This window comes from Mycteria americana, chromosome 23 (assembly GCF_035582795.1).
Source record: "Mycteria americana isolate JAX WOST 10 ecotype Jacksonville Zoo and Gardens chromosome 23, USCA_MyAme_1.0, whole genome shotgun sequence".
Classification (NCBI taxonomy): domain Eukaryota; kingdom Metazoa; phylum Chordata; class Aves; order Ciconiiformes; family Ciconiidae; genus Mycteria; species Mycteria americana.
The window spans coordinates 5,474,384-5,502,357 of NC_134387.1; the positions used below are offsets into that span (position 1 = coordinate 5,474,384).

At 69.0% G+C, this 27,974-nt stretch overlaps 4 protein-coding genes across 4 annotated transcripts; 2 read left to right on the top strand and 2 right to left on the bottom strand.

Annotated features, from left to right (window-relative positions):
* Positions 1 to 13,031: 13,031 nt before the first annotated feature.
* Positions 13,032 to 14,282, bottom strand: LOC142420051 (surfactant protein C-like). Its single transcript, XM_075523535.1, has 5 exons — positions 14,241 to 14,282; positions 13,644 to 13,961; positions 13,463 to 13,573; positions 13,272 to 13,382; positions 13,032 to 13,127 (listed from the first exon to the last, which is right to left on the bottom strand). The coding sequence occupies exons 1-5, from the start codon at positions 14,280 to 14,282 to the stop codon at positions 13,032 to 13,034; spliced, it is 678 nt and encodes a 225-aa protein (XP_075379650.1).
* Positions 14,283 to 16,432: 2,150 nt separating this feature from the next.
* On the bottom strand, positions 16,433 to 17,451 carry LOC142420199 (surfactant protein C-like). Its single transcript, XM_075523836.1, has 5 exons — positions 17,407 to 17,451; positions 17,151 to 17,297; positions 16,874 to 17,014; positions 16,690 to 16,800; positions 16,433 to 16,540 (listed from the first exon to the last, which is right to left on the bottom strand). The coding sequence occupies exons 1-5, from the start codon at positions 17,449 to 17,451 to the stop codon at positions 16,433 to 16,435; spliced, it is 552 nt and encodes a 183-aa protein (XP_075379951.1).
* Positions 17,452 to 18,382: 931 nt separating this feature from the next.
* Positions 18,383 to 21,407, top strand: LGI3 (leucine rich repeat LGI family member 3). Its single transcript, XM_075523525.1, has 8 exons — positions 18,383 to 18,591; positions 19,333 to 19,404; positions 19,506 to 19,577; positions 19,692 to 19,763; positions 19,877 to 19,948; positions 20,068 to 20,237; positions 20,308 to 20,472; positions 20,590 to 21,407. The coding sequence occupies exons 1-8, from the start codon at positions 18,383 to 18,385 to the stop codon at positions 21,405 to 21,407; spliced, it is 1,650 nt and encodes a 549-aa protein (XP_075379640.1).
* Positions 21,408 to 24,366: 2,959 nt separating this feature from the next.
* On the top strand, positions 24,367 to 27,794 carry REEP4 (receptor accessory protein 4). Its single transcript, XM_075523611.1, has 8 exons — positions 24,367 to 24,514; positions 25,504 to 25,576; positions 25,649 to 25,725; positions 26,004 to 26,124; positions 26,264 to 26,377; positions 26,644 to 26,776; positions 26,879 to 27,048; positions 27,126 to 27,794. The coding sequence occupies exons 1-8, from the start codon at positions 24,483 to 24,485 to the stop codon at positions 27,189 to 27,191; spliced, it is 786 nt and encodes a 261-aa protein (XP_075379726.1). The 5' UTR covers positions 24,367 to 24,482; the 3' UTR covers positions 27,192 to 27,794.
* The last annotated feature ends 180 nt before the right edge of the window (positions 27,795 to 27,974 follow it).

Consider the following 27,974-nt stretch of genomic DNA (forward strand, 5'->3'; position numbering starts at 1 on the left):
GGGGGGGGGGACGGACGGGGACGGACGGCGGGGCCGGGCCGCTGCCGGGGACCCGGCCCGCAGCCCCCGCTCCTGCCCCCGCGCAGCCTCCAGCCCGCAGCCCCCGGACTCAGTCCCGCACCCCCTGGTCCCGGTCGTGCCCCCCTCGTCCCATCCCGCAACCCCCGGTCTCCTCCCGTATCCCCCGGTCCTGATCCTGACCCCCCTCCGGTTCCGTCCCGTATCCCCCAGCACTGATCCTGCCCGCCCCAGCCCCATCCCGTATCCCCCAACCGCAGTCCTGCACCCTCTCCTGAGCACCCCAGCCCTCGGTCCTCCACCCCACAACCTCTGCTCCTGCACCCCATGGCCCTGGTCCTGCACCCCGCATCCCCCAGTCCACATCGCCCAGTCCTACACCCCCTCCCGCACCCCTATGTCCTGGTCTTGCACCCCACATCCCCGTCCCGCATCCCCCAGCCCCGCTCCTGCCTTCCCCCCATTCCCCAGCCCTGCAGTCCGTACCTCCTGGTCCTGGACCCTCAGTCCTGCACCCCCTGGTCCTGTACCCCATATCCTGCACCCTGCATCCCACATCCTCCCAAGCCTTGCCGGAGCAGGAGGAGGAGGAGGAGGAGGCAGCATCCCCAGCCCACGCATCCTTCCCAAACGCCCGTGAGCTCCAGGCCCCGGAGCCGGCGTTGAGAAGCTGCCCGCACCCTGCAAACCCCCAGCGAAGCACCACGAGACCCTGCCTCCTCCCAGGGGGGCTCGGCCCAGCCGGGCGCAGCCAGGAGCCCCCCACCCCGGGATGCCATGGGGCCGGTCCTCCGTCTGCCTTCCCTCCCCGACCCCAAAGGCAGCCCTGCACCCGGAGGCGACCAGCCCGTGCGGGTCACAGGCCTGCCAGGAGCTGGGCGAACACCCCAGGAACTGGGCTAGCACCCCAGGGAGGGCAGGCGAGCACCCCTGGAGCGGGGTGAGCACCCCAGGGTGGCCGGAGGGTGCCCAGACAGCAAGGCAGGGAAGAGGCAGCCGGCAGCCCTGGCTGGGCCGCGTGGCCGTGTGCGTTAGCGTGTGTGCACACGTGTGCACACGTGTGCACGCGTGTGCGCCGAGGTCTGTGAGTGACACCTGCCGTCAAAGCTCTGCCACTTCAGCACGGCCCGTCACGGAGAGGTCCCCACGGGCCACCCAGCTCCGCAGCGGGCCACGCCTGGGCACCCGGGCACCCGGGGAACGGGTGGGGGCCATGCCGGGGAGGTGACGGGCACAGGGCAGGACGTGCCCGCGGTGCTCCGAGCGATGCCACCCCGCTCGCTGCCCTCCGGCAGCTCCCAGCTGCCCACCCTGGGGAGCCGGTGCAGGGGTCGGGGTGGCTGTGTCCCCCCCAGCCCAGGGTGCGGGTGCCCCCAACCCGGGGGGGAAGCGGGGTCCGGCCGCCCGCTCGCCACTAGATAGAGCTCCGAGTTCAGCTTTGCTTTGTCCATGTCGGGGGGGGGGGGGGGGGGGGCCTTCTGCCTTGCCCCCTCGCCTGTCCCCACGCACGTCCCTTGTCCCCTTGCGGTGTCCCTCCTGCACGTCCCAGCCCCAGCCTGGGAAGTGCCGCAGCAGGGACAAGGGCCCCCTCCGGCTCCTGGCTCATCGTCCCGTGCAGCGTAGCCTGCTCCTGCTGCTCCCGGACAAACACAGCCTCGTCGTCTTACTTACAATCTTCTCATAACTTGCATTAACGTTATTTTTTTAAGTTTTTAAGTGTTCAGTGTTGCTGCATACAATTACTGCCTCGGGGACACGCTGGATGCACACAGGCATCCAGGCTCCGCTCCCTCCCCTGCCCACTAACCCCCCCCAAATCCTCTTTCCCTTTTGCTTTCAGGGACCTCCCGCGTTCAAGGCCTGACTCGTTCCCACCAGGCACGGCAGATCGTGGGGAAATCTCCTTCGCGCCTTATCTCGAGCCGTTATTTTCCTCCCCCAACAGCAGATCGTCTCGGGATGTGTTTTCCTAGCTAGCCCGGCATTGCAAAACCTACAGCCAGTAAACCTTTCTCCTTCAAGCAAATAAATAAACTCCTGAAAACTGGTCTCGCTCTGCTTCCCCACGCTGTCCCCAGCCCACACATTGCACGGCGCAGCCCGGGGATGGGAACGCGGGGAGCGACTGCCTAATTCATCTCCAACCTCTAGCTGGTCTCCCGAGAAAACAAACACATCCCCCGTGAAAAACAAGCCAGGCTTTGAAATACTTTCTGTTTCCATCCCTCTGCTGGGAAGGATGTTTGAGGGCTGACTCCCCAGATGATGTAAATCCATTATGTCAGGATCTGGCCACTGGTTTCCACCCTGATATCGCCCCTTTCTCACGGAGCGCTCCGGGAACCCAGGGCTCTCCATGGAGGTTTTTCCTCCACCTCCCTCTGCACCAGCCTGGCTTTCCCACACTGGCGTTCGCTCCCTGGGACCCGGCTCCCTTGCAGATGTGGTTTTCCAAGCACCGCGATCTCTGTCGACCGTCGACGGTCTCCTGCCCCATGAGCTCCTCGCACCTTCCCAGGAGCCGGTGGGTGGCCGTGGGGTGCCGTGGCCCGTGGCCCATGGCGGGCAGCTGCCTGCTCTAGCAGGGCCGGCCCCACGGAGCCCGGGAGCCTCTTCCCTGGCCGCAAGGCAGCTCCTCCTGACGTGTCGGACATATGATGTTTTCTCGAGCCCTGGAATAAATAACCCCCGAACGCACATCCTCCCACGCAGGCGGCCAGCTCCTGCAGCCCGTGGTCAGCTGCACCGTCTCTGCGTGCCGTGGATCCCCCGCACCGGCAAAGGCACAGGAGAGGTAAGGGGGTTTCCTCTGTCCCCAAGCAGTCGCTGCGGGGTTGTGGCGATGCCGCAGGTTCGGCTTCTACCGCGGTCTTTGGTCCGTCACTTTGGTAATTCCCAAAGGGGTCTCAGCTCCAGCCGCCTTCTCCCCTCTTGCTCCGGCCGGGCGGCCAGGCCATGGGACGCGTTGCGTCCCGCTCGTCGGCAAAGCAGGCAGGTCACCCGGTGCGGCAGGACAGGCAGGCAGGGCTCCGGTGCTGACCTCGGTGCATCGCTCCGTGCCTCTGCTCCCTGCCTGCAGCGCGGCGAGGGAACGCTTGCCACGCCAGCTCCGAAGGGCATCCTGAAAACCCTCGGAAAAGCTGCATCTCCGCAGCGTGCTGCCCGAGGCGCAGCCCCAAAGGCCGAGCTCGAGGGGCAGCGGGCTGCACGGGCGTCCTCGCAGAGCCGGGGGCAAAGCCTGTCCCAAAGCCCTGCCAGGAGCCGTTCAGCCCCGTCAGGAGCTCGACACCCCCGTGTCCTGCCCCGCATTGCCCCCGCGCCCTCCCCAGTCGCCCCGCAGCTCACCAGGAGGGAGGGCTCGCAGCCCCGGGGAGCAAAACGCGCCCAGCGCTGTCTGCAAGCGGCCAAGCAGGCGGGCAGGATGAGGCCAGCGCTGGCTCGGCTCGGACAGCCACAGTGGCCCCGGGCTGGGCTGTGCTCCATGGATGACCTGTCAGCGGTGATGGATGGAGAGCTGGCGGCAGCTCTGGGCCCGCCGTCTCCCCGCTCTCGCCACTGCCGGCTGCTGCCTGGCCCCAGCCTTGCCTTCACGCCTTGCAGCCGCCGGGCACAGGAGGAGCCGGTTCCCCGACGGCAACCACGGTGTCACCGTGCCACGCCGGGGCCATGGGGCCATGCGGGGTCTGCTTCCCCACGGCTCTGCTCGTCCTTGCAGCTGCAGGGGTCTGGAGCCGGGAGGCGGGTGAGTGAGGACGTCCCTGTGCGTGGCCACGGGGAGGTGTCCCGCCGTGGGGCACGCGTGTCCCCGTGGGGGATGCCACGCTCCAGCCCACGCGTAGCCCGGCTGGGTCTCCGTGCTCTGGCCCGCAGGACCGTGCACCCTCCACGTGCTGGTGGCCCTGGATGTCACCGACTACCAGCAGTCCAACCTGCAGCCCTACCTGGAGCGGGTGCTGCGGGACCTGGCCGTGCTGGACCACCTCACCTGCAGCCCGCTCAGCCTGAGCCTCAGCCTGCAGAGCACGCAGCAGGATGGGGACAGCCTCTTCCAGGACCGGCTGCGGGAGCCCTGGGTGGATGTGCTGCAACGCCTGGCGCGGGCGCACGCCTTCCAGCGCTCCTACCTCAACCAGCTCGCCCTGCAGAGCTTCCTCGGCACCCTGGCACGGCAGGCGGCCGATGCCAAGGTACGGCACTGGCACAGCCGTGCCCGTTGCTCCCCGTGAGGCCGGGGGATGCCGGGTGGTCCCGCTGCCAGGGGCTGCTGCAGAGCACCGGCCCCCTCCCTCCTCGCTCAGGTGCTGCTGGTGTTCACGGATGGGCTGGACGATGATGCCGGGAAGATGAAGGAGGCGGCAATGTCGGCTTGGCTGCAAGGTTGGGGTGGCAACGGCCGCGTGGGGCTTGGCCGGGTGACCCCCTGCAAATGGGGAAAGCTGGTGGGGGCCGGGGGCCAGCCGGTGCAGCGTGACACCCCGCGGCACCCCGTGCCCTCCAGACCAGGCTGACCTGCTGGTGACGGTGGCGGTGAACAACGTCACGGGGCTGGGGGACCTGCAGCAGATGGAGTTCGGGCGATGGCGGGGCAGCGGGCAGCAGCTCGCCGTGGACATGCCAGAGGCCGGCGGGCATGTGGCACAGGAGCTGGTGAGGATGAGCAGCGGTGGGGTGGGCGGCAGGGTCCCCGCGGGCTCTGAGCGGGGATGCCGCCCTCTCCCCGCAGCTGGCCCTGGCAGAGCGGACGTGCTGCCAGATGTGTCCCTGCACCTGCGTGGGGCTGCCCGGTCCGCAAGGCCCCGCTGGCCCCCGGGGAGGCAAGGTAAGGGGCTGGGGGGGGTGCGGGAGGGATGCCCAGCCCTGCAGACAGCCCAGAGCAGGGCTTAGACCTTTCCCTTCCCCATCAGAGGGGACGTTTCCCCAGGCCCCCCACCATGCCCACGGGAGAGCGGTCCCATCCTTCCCATCCCTCTCCGTCGGGACGGATGCACGGGCTCTGCATCGCCCAGCCGGGCTCCCAGAGCAAACCTCGAGCCTGGGCCGTGCCCGCCTTGACGCTGCTGCCACGGTGCCAAAGCGCTGAGCAAAGCAGGGGGAAACTGAGGCCCAGGGGGTCGGGGGGGGTCTTACCACGCTCCCCCAGGGGAATTGCACCCTCGTGCTGCATGCGCAGCCCCGGACCCCTTTCCCAGGGCCAAGAGGAGCCCTGGAAGCTCGGCTCAGCTCAAGCCCTTCCTCCCCCAGCTGGGAAGGGAGCCCAGCCGCGCTGGCTGCCAGCCCGGGGTCCGTCATGGGGCCAGGGGGCTGCAGCTGCCGCTCCCAGGGTCTCTCTGTCCTAGGGGGTGACGGGCAGCAAGGGGCGCGCTGGAGAAGAGGGCGAGCACGGACACAGCGTGAGTTGGCCGTGGGACCCCCCGGGAGTGGGAGAGGGTGGCCCTGGGGGCGAGGGGACCCCCGTCACCGCATGGCCACCGACGGCCTCCTCTCCCCTCCCGAGCGCAGGGGGAGCAGGGACCGCGGGGTCTCCACGGCAGCCGAGGGATGCAGGGATGCCCGGGACAGTGTGGACCGAAGGTGAGGGGCCATCCCAGCCCAGCGTGGCTCCGTCCTGCAGCGTGGGTGCCCGCCGCTCCCCGGCTGCTCTCCTCTGTCTCTTTGCAGGGTTTGATGGGTCACCCTGGGGAGCGGGTACGTCCCTGCCTCGTGGGTTATCCTGTGGCTCCTGCGGGCACCGATGGTGGCCAAGGCCATGGACAGCTGGCAGCGGCAGGGCGACCTTGAGGACGGGCAGGGAAGAGAGGGGTCTGGGGAGGGGAATGGGAGATGGTCATGATGGAGGGAGGGGTGGGATGGCCCGGAGTCATGGGGGAAGCGGGGCAAAGCCGGGACCTGGCTATTCCACCCTGTGCCGTATAACCTGGCTTCAGACCGTGTCACCTCCCTGCAGGGACCTCCTGGAGAAGCCGGCTACGACGGCGTGGACGGGGAGCAGGTGAGCTGTGCAGAGGGGCATCGCACCAGCCAGCCCGTGCAACCATCCCTCCGTCCCGGCACAGCTGCCTGAGCAGGACCGGGCACGGGCACGGGCACGGGCACAGGACCGGGCATGGGCACGGGCACAGCCTCCTCTCTCCTCCCCAGGGCGAAGTGGGGACCCCCGGCCGCCCCGGAGAGAAGGGGTCCCGGGGGAGGCAGGTGCGGTGCTGCACGGCTGAGCCTCGGCGAAGCATTGCCTCCTTCGCCCGCTGCCCGGTTGCTAAAATCCCTTCCTCCTGCCTTCACCTAGGGGCAGAAAGGCTCCCGGGGTGCCCGGGGGGAAAAGGGGCTCCCAGGCCCTCGTGGAGAGGCGGTGAGTGCAGGCTCGCAGCCCCGGGGCTCCACGGGGGGCTGGGGGGCTCGCTGAGCCCCCTCTCTGCTCCCCAGGGGCCACCCGGGAGGAGAAGCCCTGAGCCCGGCACCCCGGGGTGGAGAGGAGACGGGGGTCCCCAGGTAAGGGCTGGCAGGGACCAGGACCGTGCTCGGGGATGCTGGGTGGCGGCGGTGGAGCAGCCGGTGGGCAGGACCCTCCTGGGGATGAGACGTGCGGGGCGGACGGCCAGGAGCTCTGCTTCCCTCTCTACGTCTGTGATTTCCAGGGAGACCCCGGCCAGGATGGTCCCCCGGGGCCGGTGGGACCCCCAGGTCCCCCTGCTCACCCGGTAGGTGCCACGAGCAGGGGGGCACCGGGGTCTATGCCGGGCATCCCTGTGCCACGCGGCCTGTGCTGGGGACGTGGCCGCTGACAGTGCTTCCCTCTCCAGACCTCGTGCCAGAAAGGGCAGCAGGGACCGCAGGTAGGGCTGGCAGCGCCCGAGGACGTGGGGCTCTGCCCGCCCCGGGGACCAGGGACGTGTCCCCACCGGAGCCTGAGCCGTCCCGTCTCCTCGCAGGGCAAGAAGGGGAACCGTGGCAGCCCCGGCCCCGGGGGACAGAAGGGCTATGGAGGTGCCCAGGTGAGGCCAGGGCAGCCCCCGCCAGCCCCAGGACCCCCAGGGGAGCATCCCCGCTGCCCCCTCTCCTCTCCTCTCCCTTTGCAGGGGATGCCGGGGCCGCGGGGGACGAAGGGTGCCATCGGCCACCCGGGGAGCAGAGGACTTCAGGTGCCGTCCTCCTCCTTGTGCTGGGGTCCCCGGGGGGTGCTGGTGGCCACCCTGAGCCGGTGGCCGTGCCGGTGGGTGCCCACCCCACGGGTGCTGCTCGGCATCTTTGATTCACTTTTGCCTTTCGCCCAGGGTCCGCCCGGAGCCGAGGGCTCCCAGGGAGCAGCCGGCCCAGCTGGCCCCAAAGGGGGGAAGGTGAGCGGTACCACGGCCATGCGTTTTGCAGCGTTCCCCCGTGCACCCCCAGCCTGCAGCCCCGCTTTCTCTTCCAGGGGCAGGCAGGAGCTGAGGGCAGGAAGGGGAGCACGGGACCGCGGGGGCCCAAAGGTGCCCTGGTAAGGCTGTGCCCCTCGGGGACACGGCATCGTCCCCAGAGGCACCGCAGCCATGGAAAAGCCACGGCCAAGGAAGCTTTGGGAAGAGAGGGGTTTGTGTAGGTCCTACAATAATCTGCTTTGGGATTTTCCTCCCCTCCCAGGGCGAGAACGGGTGTGACCAGAGAGGTGCTCCAGGGAGGAAGGGTGCCAAGGTACCTGCAGCTCGGGGCTGGGATGGAGGCGGGCGGGATGAGCGTGGGGCAGAGCTCCGTCCCTGCCCGTGGGGCTGCCGGGGGTCCCGGCCCCGCTCACGTGTGCTGCTTCCCCCAGGGTGCTCGGGGGCTGCCGGGGTACCCCGGGGCTCAGGTGAGTGCGTGGGGAGCCGGGAGGGGACACGGGGACCTGGCCAGGGCCGGCCAGTCCACGCCGTGGGGTGCTGGTAAAGACGGGGTCGGCTTCCTCCGAGTGTGTGTCCCCCCCCCCAGGGTGACAGGGGCGAGAGGGGATCCCCAGGGGACAAGGGCACGCGAGGGCTGCCCGGGCGCAGGGTGAGTACGGTGCAGCCCCCTCCCCGCTGCCCCGTGGCCGTGCCCACCCGCTCATCTCCCCGGGATTTTCCAGGGCCACCCCGGGAGCAGAGGAGAAGCGGGCGGCCGTGGCAGCGTGGGACCTCCGGGAGAGATGGTGACTCCCTGCGAATTCCCTTTTTCCTGCCACATTTCTGCCTGCAACCAGCCCCGGTGCTCGGGGATGTGTTCCTTGTTCAGATTTCCTCTTAATTTTTCTCCTCTCCTGCTGCTCCAGGGCCCAAAGGGCTCGCCAGGCATTCCCCCCTCCACGGTACGGGATGCTGGTGTAGGGCAGGCTGGGGACGGGGACCCGGCCTCGAGGGGTGTCCTCGGGGGACAGCGAGGAACTCGGCAGCCGCCCGGCCCCAGCAAGCCTTACTGGGTTTGCTGGGAAGAGCCGGGCGGGAGAGCTGGGACTGACACGGCTTCGTGCATCCCTCCAGCCTTGCGAGCTCAGGGCTTTCATCCGCCGGAGCTGCGGTGAGAGCCTGGGACAGAGGCGGGGATGGCGGGGAGGGGACGGGGACCAGCTCGGTGGGGGGACCACGGCGGAGGGGACAGAGGGATGGCCGGATGGCGGGGGCACAGCCAACGGATGCGTGCCCGGAGGGAGGCAGCGGTGGATGGGTGGGCGTGGGTACCACGAGCACGGGATGTCGCAGGGGGGCTTTTCCGGCAGTCCTTGAGATGCCACCATCCCCTCGCAGTCACCACCTCGCCCTCCTGCCCGCTCTTCCCCACCGAGCTGGTTCTGGTGCTGGAAACCTCGTCCACGGTGCCACCAGCCCTCTTCTCCCGCATGAAGGAGCTGGTGGCCCTGCTGCTGCAGGACCTGCAGGTCTCCCCGTTGGGCTGCCCGGCAGGAGCCCGGGTGGCCATGCTAGCCTACGCGGCCACCCCCACCTACCTGCTGCGTGCCGGGGAGGCCGGGAGCGGGGCCGCGCTGCTGGGACGCCTCCGCCGCCTCTCGCCCACCCGCTCCACCCGGCGTGGCCGCCTGGCCGCTGCCATGCGCTTCGTGGGACACCACGTGCTCAAGAGGGTCCGGCCGGCCGCCCTGGGCAGGAAGGTGGTCCTCTTCGTCACCAGCGGCCGGAACCAGGACCTGGAGGGCATCGAGGAGGCTGCCCTGCAGTACGAAGCCCTGGGCGTCGTGCCGGCGGTGCTCACCTTCAGCCCGCTGCCCGAGGTGGTGCGGGCTTTCCAGGTGAGCCCCGGGGCTGGTGGCTGCTCCCCCTGGTCCCCTCCCCCCGCCCCAGCCCTCACCCCCTGCCCTGGCTCTGCCTCCCCTCCCCAGGTCAACAGCCTCTTCCGAGTGGTCCAGCTCTCCACGGCAGAGCCGGCCAGGGACGCGGCGGTGGTGCAGGAAGACGTGCTGCCCTGCGTCCTCTGCTTTGGTAGGCAGCCCCGGGGCGGCACCCGGGACGGGTGTCCGCCGGCTCTGGGGCTCAGCCTCCATCTCTCCCCATCCCCAGACCTCTGCCACCCCGAGGGCTGCGCTGCAGCCGTGCCGTCCCCTGACCCCCTAGATGTGGACTTGGCCTTGGTGGTGGACAACGCAGCCCTGGGGATGCCAATGGAGAGGCTGGAGGCCGTCGGCGAGCTCTTCCACCGCCTCCTGGGGCACCTGCAGCCCGCGGGGCCGGATCCAGCGCAGCACGGCACCCGCATCGCCCTGGTGCTGACGGGCCCCTCCGCCCCCGGGCAGGGTTTGGCCGAGATCCCCTTCGGGCTGCCCGGCTCCGGGGAGCGGCTCCGGGAGCGCCTCCGCCTCGCGCTGGTGCCCAGGGCGGCCGCGGCATCCACCAGCGGCACGGTGGCGTGGACCCTCCGGCACACCTTCCTGCAGAGCTCCGGCAACCGGTCCCGCGTCCTCTTCATAGTGGGGACAGGGGCTGCGGTGCTGTGGGATGGGGAGGCACGGAGGGCGCTGGCACCCTTTGCCCGGTGCGAGGATTTCGGCGTCTTGGTGCTCTCCCTGGGACGAGCTGGGACGGAGCGGCCGGAGGCGGCCGTGCCCGAGGTGCTGCCGGCGTGGAGGTACCACTCCCTGCGCCTGGGCTCTGTCCACCCGCCTGAGATGGGGCACGCGGAGAGGACGGCGCTGGGCTTCCTCAGGAGGCTGCGGGGTGAGCGGTGGTGGGGAGGTCTTGGGGGGGCTGGAGCATCTCCAGGTCCCGTCCCTGGCTGCACCAGGGGTAGGCGGCTTCAATCCCCAAAACCTCCTTGCCGGTACATCCGTCACGCCTCCACCACCGCTTCTTCTCCGCAGCGGAGAGCAGCCAGCACCCCAGCACCCCGGGGTGCCCCTGGGAGGTGCCCCCCCCCGGCGCTGGGACCAGCAAGCTCCTCCCGGGGACCCCCGCGCAGTGAGTGAGCGGCACCGGGGCCGTCCCCTGCGTGCACATCCCTTGGTCCCCTGCGACACGAGTTGGGGGGCTGGGGGGTTGCACCTCCTCTTCCCGGGGATGCGTTCCTTCCCCCCCCCCCCCCAGCACATCCTGGGGGGGCTTTGCTCTGATTTCCCCTCCCAGGACCCCCGAGGTTCCCCCTATGCCCCCCACTGGGACGTCCACGGCACCCCCCGGCCCCGGCAAGGGCCGGAGGGCTGCGGCCGTTCCTGGACCGTGCACCCTGGACAAGGACCCCGGCAGCGCCTGCACCCGTTTCTCCATCATGTGGTATCACCGGTGGGAGACGGGATCCTGCGAGCGCTTCTGGTACGGGGGCTGCGGGGGCAACGCCAACCGCTTCGGCAGCGAGCAGGACTGCATCCGCGCCTGCACGGACCCGGGTAGGCGAGGGTGGGCATCTCTCCGGGGGCCGGGGGGCCATGGGGTGCCTCCGGCCCGGGCAGGGGGCACAGCCGAGGTTTCCCTGCTGCCTCTCGGCTGATGCTGGGACCATCCCGGGCAGGTCCCGACGGAGCCGGCGTGGGCGAGAGCAACGTGACGCGGGGTGAGGAGTGTGCGAGGCGGGGGCCGGGTGTTTTTTTTTGGGGGGGGGGGGGGTGACTCGCGAGCAGAGAGCAGGCAGGGAGGCAGGCAGGGCTGCCAGCTCGTGCTGGGTCGTAGGGTGCGTTTCCCGGCACGCAACCGTGCCGTGCGCTCTGGCCACGCCGCGAGCGTGCCGTGCCACCTGCCTTGCAGCCGCCTGCCTGGAGGCACGGGACGCGGGGCCCTGCCGCTCCTTCTCGCCCAAGTGGTTCTTTGACGGCCACCAGCCCGGCCGCTGCTCGCTCTTCTGGTACGGGGGCTGCGGCGGCAACCGCAACCGCTTCGAGAGCCGGGAGCAGTGTGAAGCCGCCTGCCTGCCCCCGGGCAGGGCGAGCCCCCCGGCCCCTCGCCCTGCCAATGCCTCCGCCTGCACCCCTGCGCCCGGCCGCCGGGGCTGACACCCCACTTTGGGGTCCAGGGTGCCCCTGGCCCCCTGGGATGCAGCACCCAGAGGTGCAGCGCTCGCCCTCTGCTAAACCTCGCCTGCCTCTGCCTGCGCAGGCTCGAGAAACAAGGACACTTGAATTATTGCACAAGGACCTCGGGGTCCTGCCAAGTTTCTGACGGCTCGTCTTCAGCTGCTCCATCACGGGGTGGGGAGGTTGAGCTGCCGGCGGCGGCGGCGGCGGCGGCACCGAGTCCTTGCAAAACGCTGCGCAGCCCCTGCCATCGCTGCTCCAGGAGGATGCTGGTACCCAGGGCCGGCCGGTCAGCCCGGGAGCCTTTCAAATAAAAACCACACCACGTTTCATGCTCACCGGTGCAACTGGGCTGGGGAAGGGCGAGGGTTTTGGGGCTGGGTGCTCCAGAGCTGCAGGAGGCCCTGGACAGGCTCCCCGCATCCCGGCCAGCCGCAGCTGCGCTCTCCCTGCGGGGAGCAGCTTCCCCGGCTGCCAGGAGCGGGGAGCGGGGGCCGGATCGAGGCGCGGGGGTGGCGGGGTGCTTGCGGCCCCCACCCCGGGTCGGCCGCGGCATCGGCGGGAGGCAGCTGCGCTGCTGGCGGGCTCCCGTCCCACGGGGGGGCTGCGGCTGCGCTGCTCCACGCTCCCCCCCTCTGCCCTGGATGCTCAGCCCCGGGCCAGCATCCCAGTCCTAATAACATCTGATCCTAATAACACCGGCATCCCAGTCCTAATAATCCCGGTCCTGGGGCTGCAGCCGGTGGCCGTGGCCGCCTTTGACACGGGCTGTCGCCAGGAATAGCTCCGAGACCCGATTCTTCCCCTTATCCTTTATTCAGTTCTGCAGACGGGAGAGGACAGATATATTTTTCAGGACAGCCTTGGCTCTGGCAGGAGGAGGGGGCAGCTCAGGTCGGTCCCATGCCCCAGAGCCGAGCGACGCTCGGGGGGTGCCTTCTGTGAGCCCCCGGGCTGCGGCTGCGTCAGAAATTTGCCTAAATGCTGCTCAGAGCCCCTAAATCCATTTTTAAGGCAAAGGAAGCCGGGAGCTGGGCGAGCAGGGAGTGAAGAACTGGAACGGAGAATTTTGTTTCTTTAAATGTCATGTTTTTTTAAGCTCGTTTTTGCACTCGGGTTTGGCGAAGCTGAGAAGACTTAAGTGACAAACCAGCTGTCCCCCGGCGCAGCGCGGCGCTCGCCCGAGCAGACACCCACCCGCCGCCCCCAGCCCCCCAGCACCGCGTTCGCAGCAGGGATGCGGCACCGCACGGCGAAGCGGAGCCCCCCCGCGCCCCTCCAACGCCAACCCCCCGACCCCACAACCTCCAGCTCAGCCCCGCGGCATCGCGTGGGCCCCAGCGCCTCCCGCAATCGGGGTGAGTGAGGGGCTGCTGGCGGGGGCAGCTGCGGAGGTGTCGGTGATGCTCCCGGAGGGACGGAGGGGCTGCGGCAATGCCGTGTCCGTCGGGGATGCTGCAAGGCAAACCTGGCACCGTGAGGGTGCCGCTGGGTGGGTGGGGGTCCCCCAGCCCTCCCTGCCAGCCCCCTGCCCACCCCGGCGGGCAGCAGGACCCTTTGCACTCACCCAGCAAGGCTAAGCCCAGTAGACCGGGACGATGCCGCAGAGGATGCTCGCCGTGGTGCCCAGGAGGGAGCGATCGGCCAGGGGCGCGGCGAGCCTCTTCTCAGCCTGGCGAGGGGAGAGAAGGGAAAACGAGGCAGCAGCGGCGTGACGCTGGACCCCGGTTCTTCACCGGGGGGGTTGCACGAGGGACCGTGCCTGCGGCATTGCCACGTGCCCCAGCCGGTGCCGAGCGGCGCGGCCGGCACTCACCTGCCGGCGCCGGAAGGTCTCGGCGACGGCGTCCAGCCCCGGGATGTTGTCCTTGTCCGCGCGGGTGACGTAGCAGGCACGGTGGAGCCGGGATCTGTAGCTGACCAGCAGCTGCTTGCAGACAGACCCGCGTCGGCTCGGTCCCATCACCCCTTCCCCGTCCCCCCGGCCGCGCAGGGCTCCCTGCTTACGTTCTTGTAATCGTAGATGACCGTGGCCGGGTTTCCATCCTCGCTGTCCAGGTAGAAAGTGGCCACATCCTCTTCCCAGGCCGGTTCTCTCCACAGCCCCATCCGCAGGACCTGGGGGGCACGGGGAGAGCTCACCGCCTGCGGCAGCCCCTCCCCGGGGGCGGTGGGGGTCCCTACTTACGGCGTCGGCGTGCCGCTGGTCCGCGCGCAGCCACATCAGCAGGGCGCCGGCGATGATGACCACCAGCAGGACCACCACCACCACCACGATGAGGAGGCACTTGAGGTGGTGGCAGCTGAGGAGCTTGCGGGGCAGGTAGCAGAGCAGGCGAGGCACGAAGCACAGGGATCGCTTGACGCAGCCGCAGCCGGGGCAGCCGGGGCATTTGCAGCAGCGGGGCACGCAGCACCGGGCACATTTGGAACAGCAAACGGCGCAGGGCCGGCAGCAGCAGCCCAGCTTGCAGCACCCCTGGGAGCAGCAGCCTTTCTCCGGGTCCTGCGGGCATGGGAAAGGCGGAGAGGTGGGGTGAGCGGGAAGGAGATGGGAGCTGGGGGACGCAGGCGGGCTGGGGCTGGGCTTGCCCCGCGGAGCAGCTCCCATCCCGCTGCCCCCGAGCTCTGGGGATGCAGCGTCCCACGGGCCCTTTCGCCGTCACACGGGCACCAGCGTCTTGCCGGGATAAACCGGGCAAAGCCCTGTGCCGAGCATCTCTGCTGGGCACGGGGACAGCCCCAGCGTGACCGTGTCACCCCGCTGCGGGTTGCAGGGACTCACCAGCAGCTCTTCAACCACCACCTGGTTCATGCTGCTCTCCATGGCTACTGCCGCCGCCTCCTCCTCCTCCTCCTCCTCCCAGCCGGGGCTGCCCCGCAGCAGCCGGGGCAGAGGGCTTTATACCGGGGTGCTGGGGTGGGGAACGGGGTGGCCCCTGTGACCGGGCTCGTGGCCCTGGTGTGCAATCGGGCTCTGGCGTGCAATCCACTTCACTTGTGTTTGCTGACCGCCTTCCCCGGGGCTGGATCCCCCTGGGAACCCGCTGGTCAAGAGGCTCTGAGGGCACTTGTCCCCGAGCACGGGGACCTCTCTGCTGCCCAGGAGCGAGGCGTCGGGGCCAAAGCAAACCCTCCTGCGCGCATTAGAGCTGCCGCCCGGGATGGAGCACCCGGCAACGGCCACAGCCAAGGAGATCTGGCTTGGTGCCCGTGTCCCTTCGCCAGCTCGGGCACCCGGAGCTGCTCGAGGTGGGCAAAGTGCAAAGGGGACATCAAAGCTTTCCCACAAACCGCAAGGCTGGGGCGGGAGCGGGGTCACCGCGGGGTGGGGACCTGTCCCCGGACCATGGCCAGGCCGGGTGCTCCGCAACCTTGGTCCCGAGGATGCTCGTGCACCGCGGGGGCTCGTCTTGCCGGTGCTGGGGCTTTCGGGGCTGCCCACGGCGCGGATTTGCTCAGGGTGAAGGGGGTCCCAGCTCTGGCGTGTCACCCTGGGTGGTGCAATCAGCAGGGCAGGGTGACACCGCCGTGCCTTGGTCTTGCCTGGACATGAGCCTCTCCTGCAGTTGGGCTCAGGCTGGGACCTCTCCAGCCACCCCTGGGCCCCCTCCTTGGTCCCCTGGGACCCCCAGACGCTCGAAGCCGGGTGTGGGGGTGAGGGCGTGCACCCCGTATTGCACACTACCTCCTGTCCCAGGGTGCGGAGGAGCACGGGAGAGCCTCGAGTGGCTCCTGGCTGTTTGCTCTCTAACGCCTTGTGCAGGAGAGGCTGCGGGAGCCCCTATCGCCTTCCTCAGCCGTGTGCACCCTTCCTAACCCAGCTCCTTGCCAGGGTAACGCAGGGTCAGGACATTTCGGGGAGCAGAGCTGCTGGCCCTGTGTCGACACATGGCAACGTGACGTTCCCCTCCCGTTCCCAGCAAAGCGTCAACCCCCGGGAGCTGCGACCCTCCTCGCTGCCCGTGGCAGTGGCTCTGGGGACAGCCCCGAGTTAGCACCCACCGAAAAGTTAAATCACGGTGCCCAGCGCTGCTGTGCCCCTGGGAGGGCTGGCCCGGGTCCTCCCGGGGTCTCTTTTCTCCCTCCCAGCCCCGTCGATCCCCCGTTCTCCGGTGCAGCGCTTGGGGGTGCCCCCCAAGGATGCTCCCGGCTGCTTTGGGGCAGAGGATGGGGATGGGGAGCGGCCAAGGGATGGAGGGGAGCCGGAGCAAGCGGATTGTGGTGTCTGCGGATGCCTCGCTCAGCCCAGGGCTTGGCTCTCACCGGGGATGTGGCACAGTCCCTCTGTCCCCGTCTGCACATGGAGGGGACGAGGATGGGGACCTGTCCCAGAGGGGTGGCCCAGGCCCCGCAGGGGTGCCGGGGCTGGCTGGGCGCGCTGCCTGTGCCCGTGGGCTGGAGGTGCAGAGGCTGCCCCTGCCATCTCGTCCTCTCCCCGTGCAAAGCGGCAGGGCACGTGTGGGGACACCGGCCACGCAGCCCGGGAGCACGGCGTGCAACGTGGGGGTGCGTGCCGCTGTCCCGGGGAGCGGGTGTCTGAGCCCTCCCGTGTTCCTTGCCCGAGGCTGGGCTGAGCACATCGATACGAAGGATGCATCTACCCACGCTGGACCCCACGGGCAGATGTCACCGGGGCACCGTGCCACCTCTCCCCGGCACCCCGGGAAGGGCCGTTCGGCCAGCGCGGGGGGGAAGGACGAGAGCAGCACGCGGAGGCAGGGGCACAGGCTTTACTTTGCAGACAGGAGCGTGAATCCCAAAGCAAATCCCACTTGTTTATTGCAAGTGCAATGGGAAAGCCGCGGTGCCGAGCGGCTGTGGACAGAGGACCCCGACAACGGGGCAGCTGCGTGGGATGGAGCCGTGGAGGAGGAGATGCCCAGGCATCCCGGCATCCCGCCTGGAAGGCAACGCGGGGAGCATGGGGACAGTGACATCCCCATCTCGCCGTCCCGTCCTCCCAAGAGGTCTGCGCTACGCCCAGTAGACGGGGACGGTGCTGCAGAGGATGTTAACGGTGGTGCCCAGGATGGAGCGGTCGGCCAGGGGCATGGCGTTGTCCCCAGCCTCCTTCATCTCAGCCTGCAGGAGAGAGAACAGGGGGGAGGGCTGCCATCCTTGGCCACCAGCAGCCTCCCCTCCAGCGGCCGCTTGCCACGAGCCCAGCAGCCCCGCGCTTCGCCCCGGCTGCCCAGGACGCAGGGGCCGGGCTGGGCTGACCCCCTGCTCACCTGCCGGCGCTGGAAGGTCTCGGCGACGGCGTCCAGCCCCGGGATGTTGTCCTTGTCCACGCGGGTGATGTAGCAGGCACGGTGGTGCCAGGACCTGTAGCTGACCAGCAGCTGCTTGCAGACAGACCCGGGTCAGCTCAGCCCCGTCCCCGCCACCGCCACCCCCCCCATCGTGCCCGCACACCTTGCTGTAGTCGTAGACCACCATGGCGGAGGCGTTGAGCCCGTCCCGCACGGCGAACGTCCCCGTCCTTTCCTTCTTGCTCATGGAGAGGTGCTGGGGGGTCCCTTCGCCATCCAGGCCGTGGATGGTCATTCGCAAGACCTGCCAGGCGGAGGGGGGGTCAGGGAGCTTTGCGGGGTCTAAACCCCATCCCTGCAAAGCGCCGGCGGCTGGTGCCATTCCCAAACCCGTCACCGGACCCGGCGGCACCGTGGCTCCCTCCCCGGCGCTGCCTCACCGTTTCGGCGTGCGTCTCGGTGATGTGCAGCCCCAGGAGGAGGAAGGCGACGATGATCACCACGAGGATGACCACCACCACCACCACGATCAGGAGGCACTTGAGCTGGTGGGGGATGCAGGGCCGGCGGGTGGAAGCTGTGTACGTCTGGGGACACAGGGGACCGCCCGGCTGAGCTGCCGGCGTGGGGCTGGGGAAGGCAGCCGGTGCTCAGCCCCACACCGGCTCCCTGGGCTGGGTGATGGGTGCTCCTTACCGGAGGTGCCTCCTCCATCAACGCCTCTTTGGAGCTGCCGTCCATCTCGCCCTCCCTCGCTGTGCGGCTCCTGTCCCTTTGCCAGCCGGAACCGGGGGGATTTATAGGGTCCCCGGGTGGGTGGGAGGAGGCTGGGGCTGTCCTGACTGCCAAGGTGCCACTTGTGCTCTGTTTGCTGAGCCCGGAGAGGAGCCGAGGAGGGGGCGTGAAGCCTCCGAGAGCCCTTTCCCGGCATTTTCCCGGCACCGTGGGGGTGCCAAGGCAAACAGCGGGCAGGCAGAGCGTGCCCACCCTCTGCACTCAGCCCCGGGCTCTGCCCAAGGGCCCGGCACCCTTAGCACTCATCTCCGGGGGTGCTGCACCCCTGCAGCCCCGTGCACGGGCAGCTGCGTTCCCTCCCCCCCCCCCCCAGCCCGGGGAAGGAGCTGGCTGGGCTCATTGTTGGCCGGGAGCACCGTGCCTGGGACGGGACGGACGGACGGGTGCCCGCCGCCACCCGGCAGCGCTCGCTGCCAGGCCAGGCAGGGAGCTGGTGCGGGCAGCGCTGCAGCACGGGCAGGCGGGTGAAGCAACGGGGTGGGAGAGCCCGCGGTGGCATCGCCCCTGCAGGTACCCTCTTGTCCCCCATCCCGGTGCACCCCGATACCACCCAGCTCCCAGCGGCCGCCCCCGTGGCGTGGACCCCCCCCCCCCTCTTTTGCACGCCCGCACGCTGGTGAGGACACGCGTCCTCATGGATGCTCGTGCTGTCACTCAGCCGCATCCCTCCCTCCCTCCCTTCTTCCCGCAGCACAGGAGCATGGTGTGCTGCAGAGCAGCGCGGCGGGCACCGGCAGCTTCCGCTGCCACCGTCGCTTCCCCTCCACGCTGAAATCTCCGGGGAAGGAGAAGAGGAAAAAGGCTTTGCCGCGGCTCCCGGGCGCAGCAGGAGGAGAGGGACCAGCTCCGGAGGAGAAAGCAGGGCTAGGCCAGGGCGATGGAGCTGCGGCGCGGGAGGAGGATGCTGAGGGGCCAGCTCTCCGCTCTCCTCCTCCTCGCCTTGGCCTGGCTCTGGCTACCGGCGGGGGGTCGGCGGCCCCCCCGGCCACCCCCTTGCCCCCCGAGCTGCTCCTGCACCCGGGACACAGCTTTCTGCGTGGACTCCAAAGCCGTGCCCAGGAACCTGCCCCCCGAGGTCATCTCGCTGTGAGTACCCAGGCAGAGGGATGGGGACGGGGAGCAGGTCATGTCCCCGAGGTGCAGGGCTGGCAGGGGCTGCTGGCTGCCCTGGGGTGGCAGGGACAGCCTCTTTGTGCCGCGTCGGGGGCAAATGCGTGGCGGTGTGGGGTACGGGCAGTGCGGGGGTCTCCTGGGGGAAGGAGCAGGCTGGGGACACCCCGGGACCGGTCCCCACGTCCTGCGGCAGCGGCAGGTCTCCTTGCGCACGCAGCCATCCATCAGCGACAGACGGAGCAGGGCTGCAGCCTGTCCCCACCGTGCTCCCCGTCTGCCGTGACCTTGGGGACCAGAGCCCCAAGGGGACACGGCTGGCGGGTCCCCATGCACGCTCCCTGGGGACACAGCAGTACACCGGAGCCTTCCACGGGCGTGCGAGCGTGTGCGTGGTGGATGCACGTGTGCGTGCAAGCATGCGTGTGCGTGTACGTGCGTGTGCCCCCGGGCCGGGGGGTGCCGCAGGGCGTGGGCATGCGTGGGGTGGGTGCCAGCCCCGGGGGGATGCTGTGGGGCCGAGCGCCTTGTCCCCTCTGTGCCACCCCCAGCAGGCAGGGTTGCTGCTGGGGCCGCTCTCCCACGGCTGCGGGGGGCTGCACCGGCACGCAGCAGGGGACAGCAGGGGTGGTGTCCCTCGGGGATGGCGGACACCCCCCCCCCCCCCCCCCGCCGTCCCCTCTCCCGCATCGCCCTGAAGCTTCGTCTCGCTGGCAGGACAATGGTGAACGCAGCCTTCACGGAGATCCGAGAGGCAGCCTTCGCCCACATCCCCTCGCTGCAGTTCCTGTACGTCTCCCGTGCCAGCGGCCGGGCATCCCGATGTCCCCCCCCCACCCGTGCCCGTCCTGCCCGACCCCGCTGCTAACGCCTCCCCCCTCTCTTTGCAGCCTGCTCAACTCCAACAAGTTCACGCTGATCGGGGACAACGCCTTTGCCGGCCTCTCACATCTCCAGTACCTGTGCGTGGGATGGGGACGGGGACACGGGGACGGGGACGGCCCTGGGGAGGGCAGGGGTATTCTCAGGGACCAGTCCCCTGGGGGCAGCCGTGCCACCATCTCCTCCCGCCCCAGGTTCATCGAGAACAACGACATCCAGGCGCTCTCGAAGGCCACTTTCCGTGGGCTCAAGTCCCTGACCCACCTGTGAGTACTGGGGGGGGGGTCCCCCCACGTTCCCTGGGGACACAGGGGACAGCTCTGCCCGCCTGCCCCTTCGCCGGGGCTGTGTCACCTCCACGGCCCCTCTCATCCCCCAGGTCCTTGGCCAACAACAACCTGCAGACGCTGCCCCGGGACCTCTTCAAGCCACTGGACATCCTCAGCGACCTGTAAGGCTGCCGCAGCGCCGGGGACCCCCGGGGCTGCCGAGAGGGTGCCGTCCCGGTGCTCGGGGTTTGGGCAGGGTGCTCTGCTGGCGCCGGGCGTGACTCAGCGCCGTCTTCGGCAGGGACCTGCGGGGTAACACGCTGGCCTGCGACTGCAAGATCAAGTGGCTGGTGGAGTGGCTGGAGAGCACCAACACCACGGTCCCCGCCGTCTTCTGCAGCAGCCCCGGGCAGTTCGAGGGCCAGCGGATCCGGGACCTGGCACTCGGTGACTTCCAGTGCATCACCACGGGTAAGGGACCGTGGCCGCCCGTCACTTCATTCCCGGGCACCCGGACCCTCACCACGGCCTCTCCCCGCAGACTTCGTGGTGCACCAGGTCCTGCCCTTCCAGTCGGTGTCGGCCGAGCCCTTCACCTACGCCAGCGACCTGTACGTCGCCCTGGCACAGCCCGGCGCCAGCAGCTGCACCGTCCTCAAATGGGACTACGTGGAGCGCAAGCTGCGCGACTTCGACCGCATCCCCGGTAAGGCATCCAGCCCGGGGTCCCCTCCCCGGTTGGGACCCCCCCCCCCCTCCCGCCCCCCCGTTTGGGTGATTCGTGAAGGGCACGGCCCCGGCGTGACGCGGTCCTGCCTGGCAGCTCACTCGGCGGTGCACTGCAAGCCCATCGTGGCACAGAACCAGCTGTACGTGGTGGTGGCCCAGCTTTTCGGCGGCTCCTACATCTACCGCTGGGACACGGCCGTGGACAAGTTCATCAAGATCCAAGACATCGACAGCCAGAAGACCCGCAAGCCCAACGACATCGAGGCCTTCCAGATCGAAGGCGACTGGTACTTTGTCATCGCTGACAGCTCCAAGGCGGGCTCCACCAGCCTCTACCGCCTCAACCAGAACGGCTTCTACTCCCACCAAGCCCTCCACGCCTGGCACCGCGACACCGACGTGGAATACGTGGAGAACGACGGCAAACCCCGGCTGATCATCTCCAGCAGCTCCCAAGCCCCCGTCATCTACCAGTGGAGCCGGGCGCAGAAGCAATTCACGCCCCAGGGAGAGGTAGGGGAGATGCTGGACGTGCAGATGGTGAAGCATTTCAGGGTGAAGCGGGACCAATTCCTCTGCCTCAGCCGCTACATCGGTGACTCCAAGGTGGTGCGATGGGAAGGGCAGCGCTTCGTTGAGCTCCAGACGCTGCCGTCCCGCGGCTCCATGGTGATGCAGCCCTTCTTGGTGGAGCAGCGGCAGTACCTGGCCCTGGGCAGTGACTTCTCCTTCACCCACGTCTACCTGTGGGAAGAGGAGAAGCAGAAATTCGTCAAGTTTCAGGAGCTATCGGTGCAGGCGCCGCGGGCTTTCCGCTACGTGCCGGCTGCCGATGTGCAGCTCCTCCTGGCTCCCAGCTTCAAAGCCAACACGTTGGTCTACCGGCACGTGGTGGTGGACCTCAGCCTCTAGCAGGGAGGCAGAGCCCGGGCTGCCCGCACGGCCCCGACGAGGCTCTCGCCTCCCCCGAGAGCTGCCCGCTCCTGCCCGAGGACACGCATGCGCCCGCCAGCCCCTTCCTCCTGCCTGCAGCCGACTCTGCCCCACGGTCACAGCCCGGTGCCGACCCCGCTCCCGGCCCCCCACATTCGCCCACCCCTCGAATCGCCCCCAGGGCAGCACCCAGCCCCGCGGCCCCGCTGCCAGGGGAAGCCACGGGCCTCAGTTTCCCCCCAGTACGCCCGGCGTCCCCACGTGCAGCACCCGCAGCCACCCCGTCCAGCAGCCCGTGGGACGCGGGCAGGAGGGTGGGACACCCCTCGCCCTGCAGACCCGTGCCCTCGGGTGCCTGCTCCGGGGTGCTGGCTGGGCGGGCAGGGATGGGGGGGGGCACGGGTGCCTCTGCCCACTCAGGCAGTGGACTGGAGGCTTGCGGCAGGGAGGTCTGGGGGCACGGGAGCGGGGCGACAGGTAGGGATGTGCAGAGGCAGGGCCAGACTGCCAGGGCTGGATGGGATGCTCCGGAGGGGATGGGGATGGGATGCCCCAAAGTGGATGGGATACCCGAGGTGGGTGGGATGCTCTGAGGTGGATGGGATGCTCCGAGGTGGATGGGGATGGGGTGCCCTAAAGTGGATGGGATACTCGAGGTGGGTGGGATGCTCTGAGGTGGATGCAGATGGGATACCCAAGGTGGATGAGATGCTCCGAGGTGGATGTGGATGGGATACCTGAGGTGGGTGGGATGCTCCAGGGTGGATGCAGATGGGATGCCCCAAAGTGGATGGGATACCCAACGTGGATGGGATGCTTGAGGTGGGTGGCATGCTCTGAGGTGGATGCAGATGGGATACCCAAGGTGGGTGGGATGCTCCAAGGTGGACAGGATGCTCCAAGGTGGATGCGGATGGGATGCCCCAAAATGGATGGGATACCCAACGTGGATGGGATGCTCTGAGGTGGATGCAGATGGGATGCCCTGAGGTGGATGCAGATGGGATGCTCCAAGGTGGATGGGATGCTCCAAGGTGGATGGGATGCTCCAAGGTGGATGCGATACCCAACGTGGATGGGATGCTCTGAGGTGGATGCAGATGGGATACCCAAGGTGGGTGGGATGCTCCAAGGTGGATGCGGATGGGATGCCCCGAGGTGGATGGGATACCTGAGGTGGGTCGGATGCTCCGAGGCAGATGCGGATGGGATGCCCCAAGGCGGATGGGATGCTCCAGGCCAGCAGGATGCTCCAGGGTGGTGGGATGCTGCCGAGGCGTTGCCACCACCCGCAGAAGCCGGGCTGGCCTGCTCCCATCCCCCTCCATGCATGTCCAGCAGCTCCCTCTGCCCGTGTCCCCCTGCAGCCCCACGGCCGGGCAGGACCCAGCGTGCCAGCCGTACCCGAGGCGTACGTGCCCGCCGAAACGCTCCCCACAATAAACACACTGTGACACCCAGCCCTGCCCGCGTCCGCCCACAGCTGCCGTGCGTCCAGCCGCCCTGTGTCCAGCCACGGCTGGCGTGCCCTTGCCTGGGGGTCCCGCTCCAGCCGGGGTCCCGCAGCACCCCTTTCCTTACACAAGCCCCACCGAGCCCAGGAGGGGGGAACCCTTTGTTTTAGGGTCCTCCAGGCCCTGCACGTGGCTTGCCTGGTCTTTTTTGCTGCAGATGCCTCGGCCCGTGGCGAGGGGGGGGGAAGCTGGGGGGAAGCAGGAGGTGTTTCCCCAGGGAGGGGAGTCCCCGCTGGAGCCTGCTGCACCCCGAGCTGCACCAGCACCCAGCAGCCACCCGGCTGGTTTTCCAGGGGAGCATTTCCCTGTCCCCCAGGTATATAAATATGCATGTGAAAAACCACCAATTAAGCTCCCAAATAAAGATCCTCTCAAAGGTAACAGGCACCCCGGGGCACAGCCGGCTTTTGGGAGCCGGGTTTGACCTCAGTGGCTGCAGGGCCCGAAGCTGGTCCCTTCCCCGGTGCAGCCCCTGGTGCAAGGCAGGGCAGGGTGCCCAGCCCTGCAGCCCAGCCCTCGCCGGTGCGGCAGCAGGGCATCGCCACGCTTCTCTGCCTCGGTTTCCTTACCGGGAAAGGGCGGATTTTCCCTTACCGGGAAAGGTGGGAAGCACAGGGAGCAGCTGCAGAGGGGTGCTGGCACCCCGACAGCGGCCGTGATTGGGATGGGGGAGCCGGGGTGCCCTGGACCACTGCTGGGGATGCGTGGCCAAGGGGAAGGCGGCCCAGGGAGGCGATGCCAGGTCCAGTACAGAGGACTCTGAGCCCCGCTCCGGTTCTGGGAAGAAGAAGCAGCTTCTATTTTCTCCTGAGCATCTTGCAGGGATCCACGCCTGCCGCAGAGCTCTGGCCCTGGTTCAGCAACACGCCCGAGTGGGTGCTTAAGGTTAAGCGCGCACGTAAAGCCCAAGTGAGGTGCGCCAGGGAGGGGATTTTGCAGTGGCTGAGGCTAAACCCTGCTGAATCAACACGTCAGGGCGGTGCCAGCACATCTGACTCCTCTGGCATGACCCAGCAGCGCTCCCACCTCCGCCCAAACTCCCAGCTCCCGCAGCCCTGCCCTCCCTGACCTCTCGCACCCCCGTGGGATGCTCCCCACGCCCCACGCTGCGCACGTACCCCACAAAAACACGCCCTCCAAAACCAAAAAGAAGCCCCCAACATCACGCAAAGGCTCTTTTCTCTTCCTTCCCTGCCTGCTTGCTGCGAAAAAAAAAAAAATAATACAAAGCCAACGATTTTGGTGGGCAGAGGCACAAAACACCGGACCCCCTCGCTACCCTTGTGGGGCGCGGCCCTTTTAAGAGCCGACGCGGCCCTTTTAAGAGCGGCGGGGCGGGCGGCGGGAGCCGTTGGGGCGCATGCGCGGAGCCGGCGGCTGCAACATTCAAGTTGTTGTATTCGCTTCCGGGGGGTCCCGGGGGGTCCCAAAGGGTCCGGGGGTCCCGGAGGGTCCCGGGGGGAGGGAGGGGACGGGACAGCGCGGAGCCGCCCGCCCGGGGCTGCCCGCCAGGGCCCGGGCCCGCGGGCCCGCCCGCACCATGGTGTCCTGGATGCTCAGCCGGGCGATTGTGTGAGTGGGGGCCGGGGGGGGCCCGGTGCACCGGGGGGGGCTGCGGGGCCGGGGTTGAGCCGGCCCCCGGGGGTCTCTGGTTAACGGGCAGCCCCCCCCCGGGGGGCTCCCTGTGCCGGTCCCGCAGCGGGGGGCTGAGCGGAGCGGCCCCCGGCAGGAATTGGGGGGGGGGGGGCGGGCTGGTGGTGGGCGACCCGGGGTATGGGGGCAACCGGGGGGACCCCCATGGAAGTGGGTGGGTGTCCTGGTCCCGGGGCTGCTCCGGCCCCCGGCCCGTCCCTGGGGAGGGCGAGCTTGGCCTGGGGTCCTTTGCCACTCAGCAGCCAGGCCCGCTTGGCTCCCGCGCTGTGGCTAGCAGGGCTGGGTGGCCGGTGGCCAAGCGGTCCCCCGTGGGCAGCAGGGAGGGGAGGGGAGGGGGCACCCCCGGCCCCAGGTCAGGTGAATGCGGGGGGTGGCCGGGGTGAGCCCGGCCGAAGGCAGGCGCGATGCCACGCTGCAGGCGAGCGATTTCCCTGCCCGTGGCCCGCAGCCGGGCTGGCAGCGGCCGAGTCACCGGGCCACCAAATGCCTGTTTGGGGATGGCACCTCGCCCACGTGCTGAGAGGTTGGCACTGGCCCCGCGCCTCGCTCCGGCCGGGATGCCAGCGGGGCCGATCCTTCTTTCGGAGGGAGCTGAGCCGCTCCTGGCCGGGCTCGTCCGGCCGTCGCCTCCGCTCCGCCGCGCCGAGCCTGCGCCGTGCCTCCTGCCGCTGCCTTGACAGGTTGGGCCGGTCCCCGTGGCTGTGGGCGAGTTCGTGGGAGCGACGCCGTGCTCGCGGCCGGCTCTCTGCGGTGGCTCCGTCTCTTTTCCCCGGTGGCTCCGGGGCTGGCATGGTGCTGGAGGGGCTGGAGGCCAAGCTGCGGCGCTGGGGCAGGCAGCTCTGCTACTCCCTGCTGCCGCTGCTCTGTGCGGGCTGGCCCGCATGCCTCACCCCCCCCCTCCGTTACAGGCTGGTTTTCGGCATGCTGTACCCTGCCTATGCTTCCTACAAGGCTGTGAAGACCAAAAACATCCGGGAATACGTGAGTAGGGTGCCTGGGCAGCTCCTTCCCGGGCTCCAGCCCCGGGCTGACAGGCTCGCCCGCTCCCCGCAGGTCCGCTGGATGATGTACTGGATCGTCTTTGCGCTCTTCATGGCCACGGAGACCTTCACCGACCTGCTCATCTCCTGGTGAGGCCGGTGTGCGGGCGCTGCCGCGGCGGGGGAGTGGGTCTGTCGGGGTCCCCGTGCCCTGGGGAGGGGGAGGAAGGGGGCTGCCTCCCCCCTCTGCCTGCAAGGAGAGGGGCACGGGGCTGCCCTGCTGCCTGCCTGGCTCTAGGCAGACCCTGCGTGGGGTCTCCAGGCCTGATGCGAGGGGGAGAGGCACCGTCCCTCCTGCAAGGGAGCAGGACGTGCCCTTGGACCCACCCGGCATCTGCTCGCCCCCATCTTCTCCCCCTCTCCGGCAGGTTTCCCTTCTACTACGAGATTAAGATGGCCTTCGTCATCTGGCTCCTCTCCCCCTACACCCGGGGGGCCAGCCTGCTCTACCGCAAATTCGTGCACCCCACGCTGTCCCGCAAGGAGAAGGTAAGGGCTGCCTGGCTCTGGGGAGGGGTCCCACACACCCTGGGGGGCTGGCCAGGGGCTGGGCAGGACCCTGGGCTCCCGGCGATGCCCTGGGACGTGGTGCTGTGCACGCTCGGCACCGCCGCGGTTGTCTCGGCAGGAGATCGACATGTACATCGCCCAGGCCAGGGAGCGCAGCTACGAGACGGTGGTGCGCTTCGGCAAGAGGGGCCTCAACATGGCAGCCACGGCCGCGGTCCAGGCAGCCACCAAGGTATCGGCAACGGGGCAGGCTGCTCTGAGGATGCTTCTGAGCATCCCTGAGGATGCTTCCGCCCCAGGGATCCCGGGAGGAAACTGCTACCCCCGCATGGGTGGCCTCGGTGGCGCGGGTGTCGGGAGAGGGGTCTCTGGGTGCAGAGCTCTGCCCTGGATTGCATCGCCCTGGGCTGTTGGTGCCTGGCCCCACGTTTGGGTGCCCCGGCACTTTGGGGTTTGCCCCGTGGAGCTTGCTTCCATCCTTTCTGTGTCCCCCCCCAGAGCCAGGGCGCGCTGGCCGGGCGGCTCCGCAGCTTCAGCATGCAGGACCTGCGCTCCATCCCCGACGAGGCCCCCGTGCACTACCGGGACCCCCTGTACCTGGAGGAGCAGGAGAGCCGCAGGCAGCTGCTGGGTGAGCTGGGGGCGGGGATCACAGCGGTGGGGGGCTCGAGCGAGGCCTCTGGGGGGGGGGACGACCATGCCAGGAGCTGTCATGTTCCCCCCCTGTCCTCAGCCTACAGCACGCCCTCGGCCAGCCAGCAGTACGAGAGCGAGACGGAGGACGAGGAGCTCTGGTCGGACTCGAAGGTCTCGCCCGAGTCTTCGCCCCGCGGCCGGAACCGCAAGCCCCTCTCCCGCAGCCATAGCCTGCGCGCGGCGAAGAAGACGATGCTGGGCAAAGAGGTACCGTGGCGGGGGGGGGAATGTGATGGTGTGGGGCTGGGGTGAGGGAGACCTGACCCATCCCTCCCCCTGCCCAGGGCTCTTCCCGGCTCTTGCGCAGCCGGATCAGGAAGAAAGCGGCTCCGCCGGAGCAGGACAGCTAACGGCCCCGGGGAAACCCTCTGCCAGGAGTCTTAACACGAGTTTGCTGCTGCAGCACCAGGAGGGAGCCACGGTTCGTGCGTCCCCGGCCCCGGGGAGGGAGCTCCCCCCTGCATTACACTGTAAATACCTTCTCCGACCTCTGCGCCTGCCCGGCTGCACTGTGCACCTCCAGCTGCCTCGCGGAGGGGAGGGCGGCTCGGCTCCCGGCCGTGCCCACCCCCCCAGACCCCGCTGCTGTGGGTCGGCGCCGGCGCCTCTCCCACAGGGTCTGGCCCCCCCTCCCTCTTCTCCCACCCCACGAACACTACGGGCTCTGCTGGGGGCCCCCCCCACCCCTGCTGCCGTGATGCCTTACTCCCCACATCCCCTCTCCCCTGGGAGCCAGCGAGGGGACGTGCCTTGTCCTGTCTGTCCTCTGAAGCCAAAGACACGGCCCCTGCCCAAGGTCCCCCCCGTCCCAGCTGCAGACTGACACCCCCGTACTTGAAACCGGGGTCCCGGTACCTGACCGTGCCCTGCCTGGCACCACGTGGCTTTTAATGTTCTCCCCTCCCAGACAGGAGGTTTTGTACATGGGGAAAATAAATGTTATTTCGGACTTTCAGAAACAGGAGTTGTCCCCTTTGCTTAAATGCTGTCCCCTTCCCCGGGAAGCTGGGGCTGTGTGGGACCCTCTGGGGTGCGTGGGGCTGTGGGAGGGTGCAGTGCTTGGGTCTCCATGGGGCAGAGCAGGACTGAGGGTGCAGGGACGCGTCTCGGCCTCTCCTTGCAGAAGCCGTGTC

Excerpts from the sequence above, each read along its gene's own strand:
- LOC142420051 (XM_075523535.1), bottom strand. The coding sequence starts at position 14,282 with ATGGAGAGCAGCATGAACCAGGTGGTGGTTGAAGAGCTGCTG. Across the intron at positions 13,383-13,462 it reads TCATCTACGATTACAAGAAC|CTGCTGGTCAGCTACAGATC; the intron begins GTAAGCAGGGAG and ends GTCTGCAAGCAG. Across the intron at positions 13,128-13,271 it reads AGACCTTCCGGCGCCGGCAG|GCTGAGAAGAGGCTCGCCGC; the intron begins GTGAGTGCCGGC and ends TCCCCTCGCCAG.
- LOC142420199 (XM_075523836.1), bottom strand. The coding sequence starts at position 17,451 with ATGGACGGCAGCTCCAAAGAGGCGTTGATGGAGGAGGCACCTCCG. Across the intron at positions 17,015-17,150 it reads CCGAGACGCACGCCGAAACG|GTCTTGCGAATGACCATCCA; the intron begins GTGAGGCAGCGC and ends TCCGCCTGGCAG. Across the intron at positions 16,541-16,689 it reads AGACCTTCCAGCGCCGGCAG|GCTGAGATGAAGGAGGCTGG; the intron begins GTGAGCAGGGGG and ends TCTCTCCTGCAG.
- LGI3 (XM_075523525.1), top strand. The coding sequence starts at position 18,383 with ATGGAGCTGCGGCGCGGGAGGAGGATGCTGAGGGGCCAGCTCTCCGCT. Across the intron at positions 19,405-19,505 it reads ATCCCCTCGCTGCAGTTCCT|CCTGCTCAACTCCAACAAGT; the intron begins GTACGTCTCCCG and ends CTCTCTTTGCAG. Across the intron at positions 19,578-19,691 it reads CTCTCACATCTCCAGTACCT|GTTCATCGAGAACAACGACA; the intron begins GTGCGTGGGATG and ends CTCCCGCCCCAG.
- REEP4 (XM_075523611.1), top strand. The coding sequence starts at position 24,483 with ATGGTGTCCTGGATGCTCAGCCGGGCGATTGT. Across the intron at positions 24,515-25,503 it reads ATGCTCAGCCGGGCGATTGT|GCTGGTTTTCGGCATGCTGT; the intron begins GTGAGTGGGGGC and ends CCTCCGTTACAG. Across the intron at positions 26,378-26,643 it reads CGGTCCAGGCAGCCACCAAG|AGCCAGGGCGCGCTGGCCGG; the intron begins GTATCGGCAACG and ends GTCCCCCCCCAG.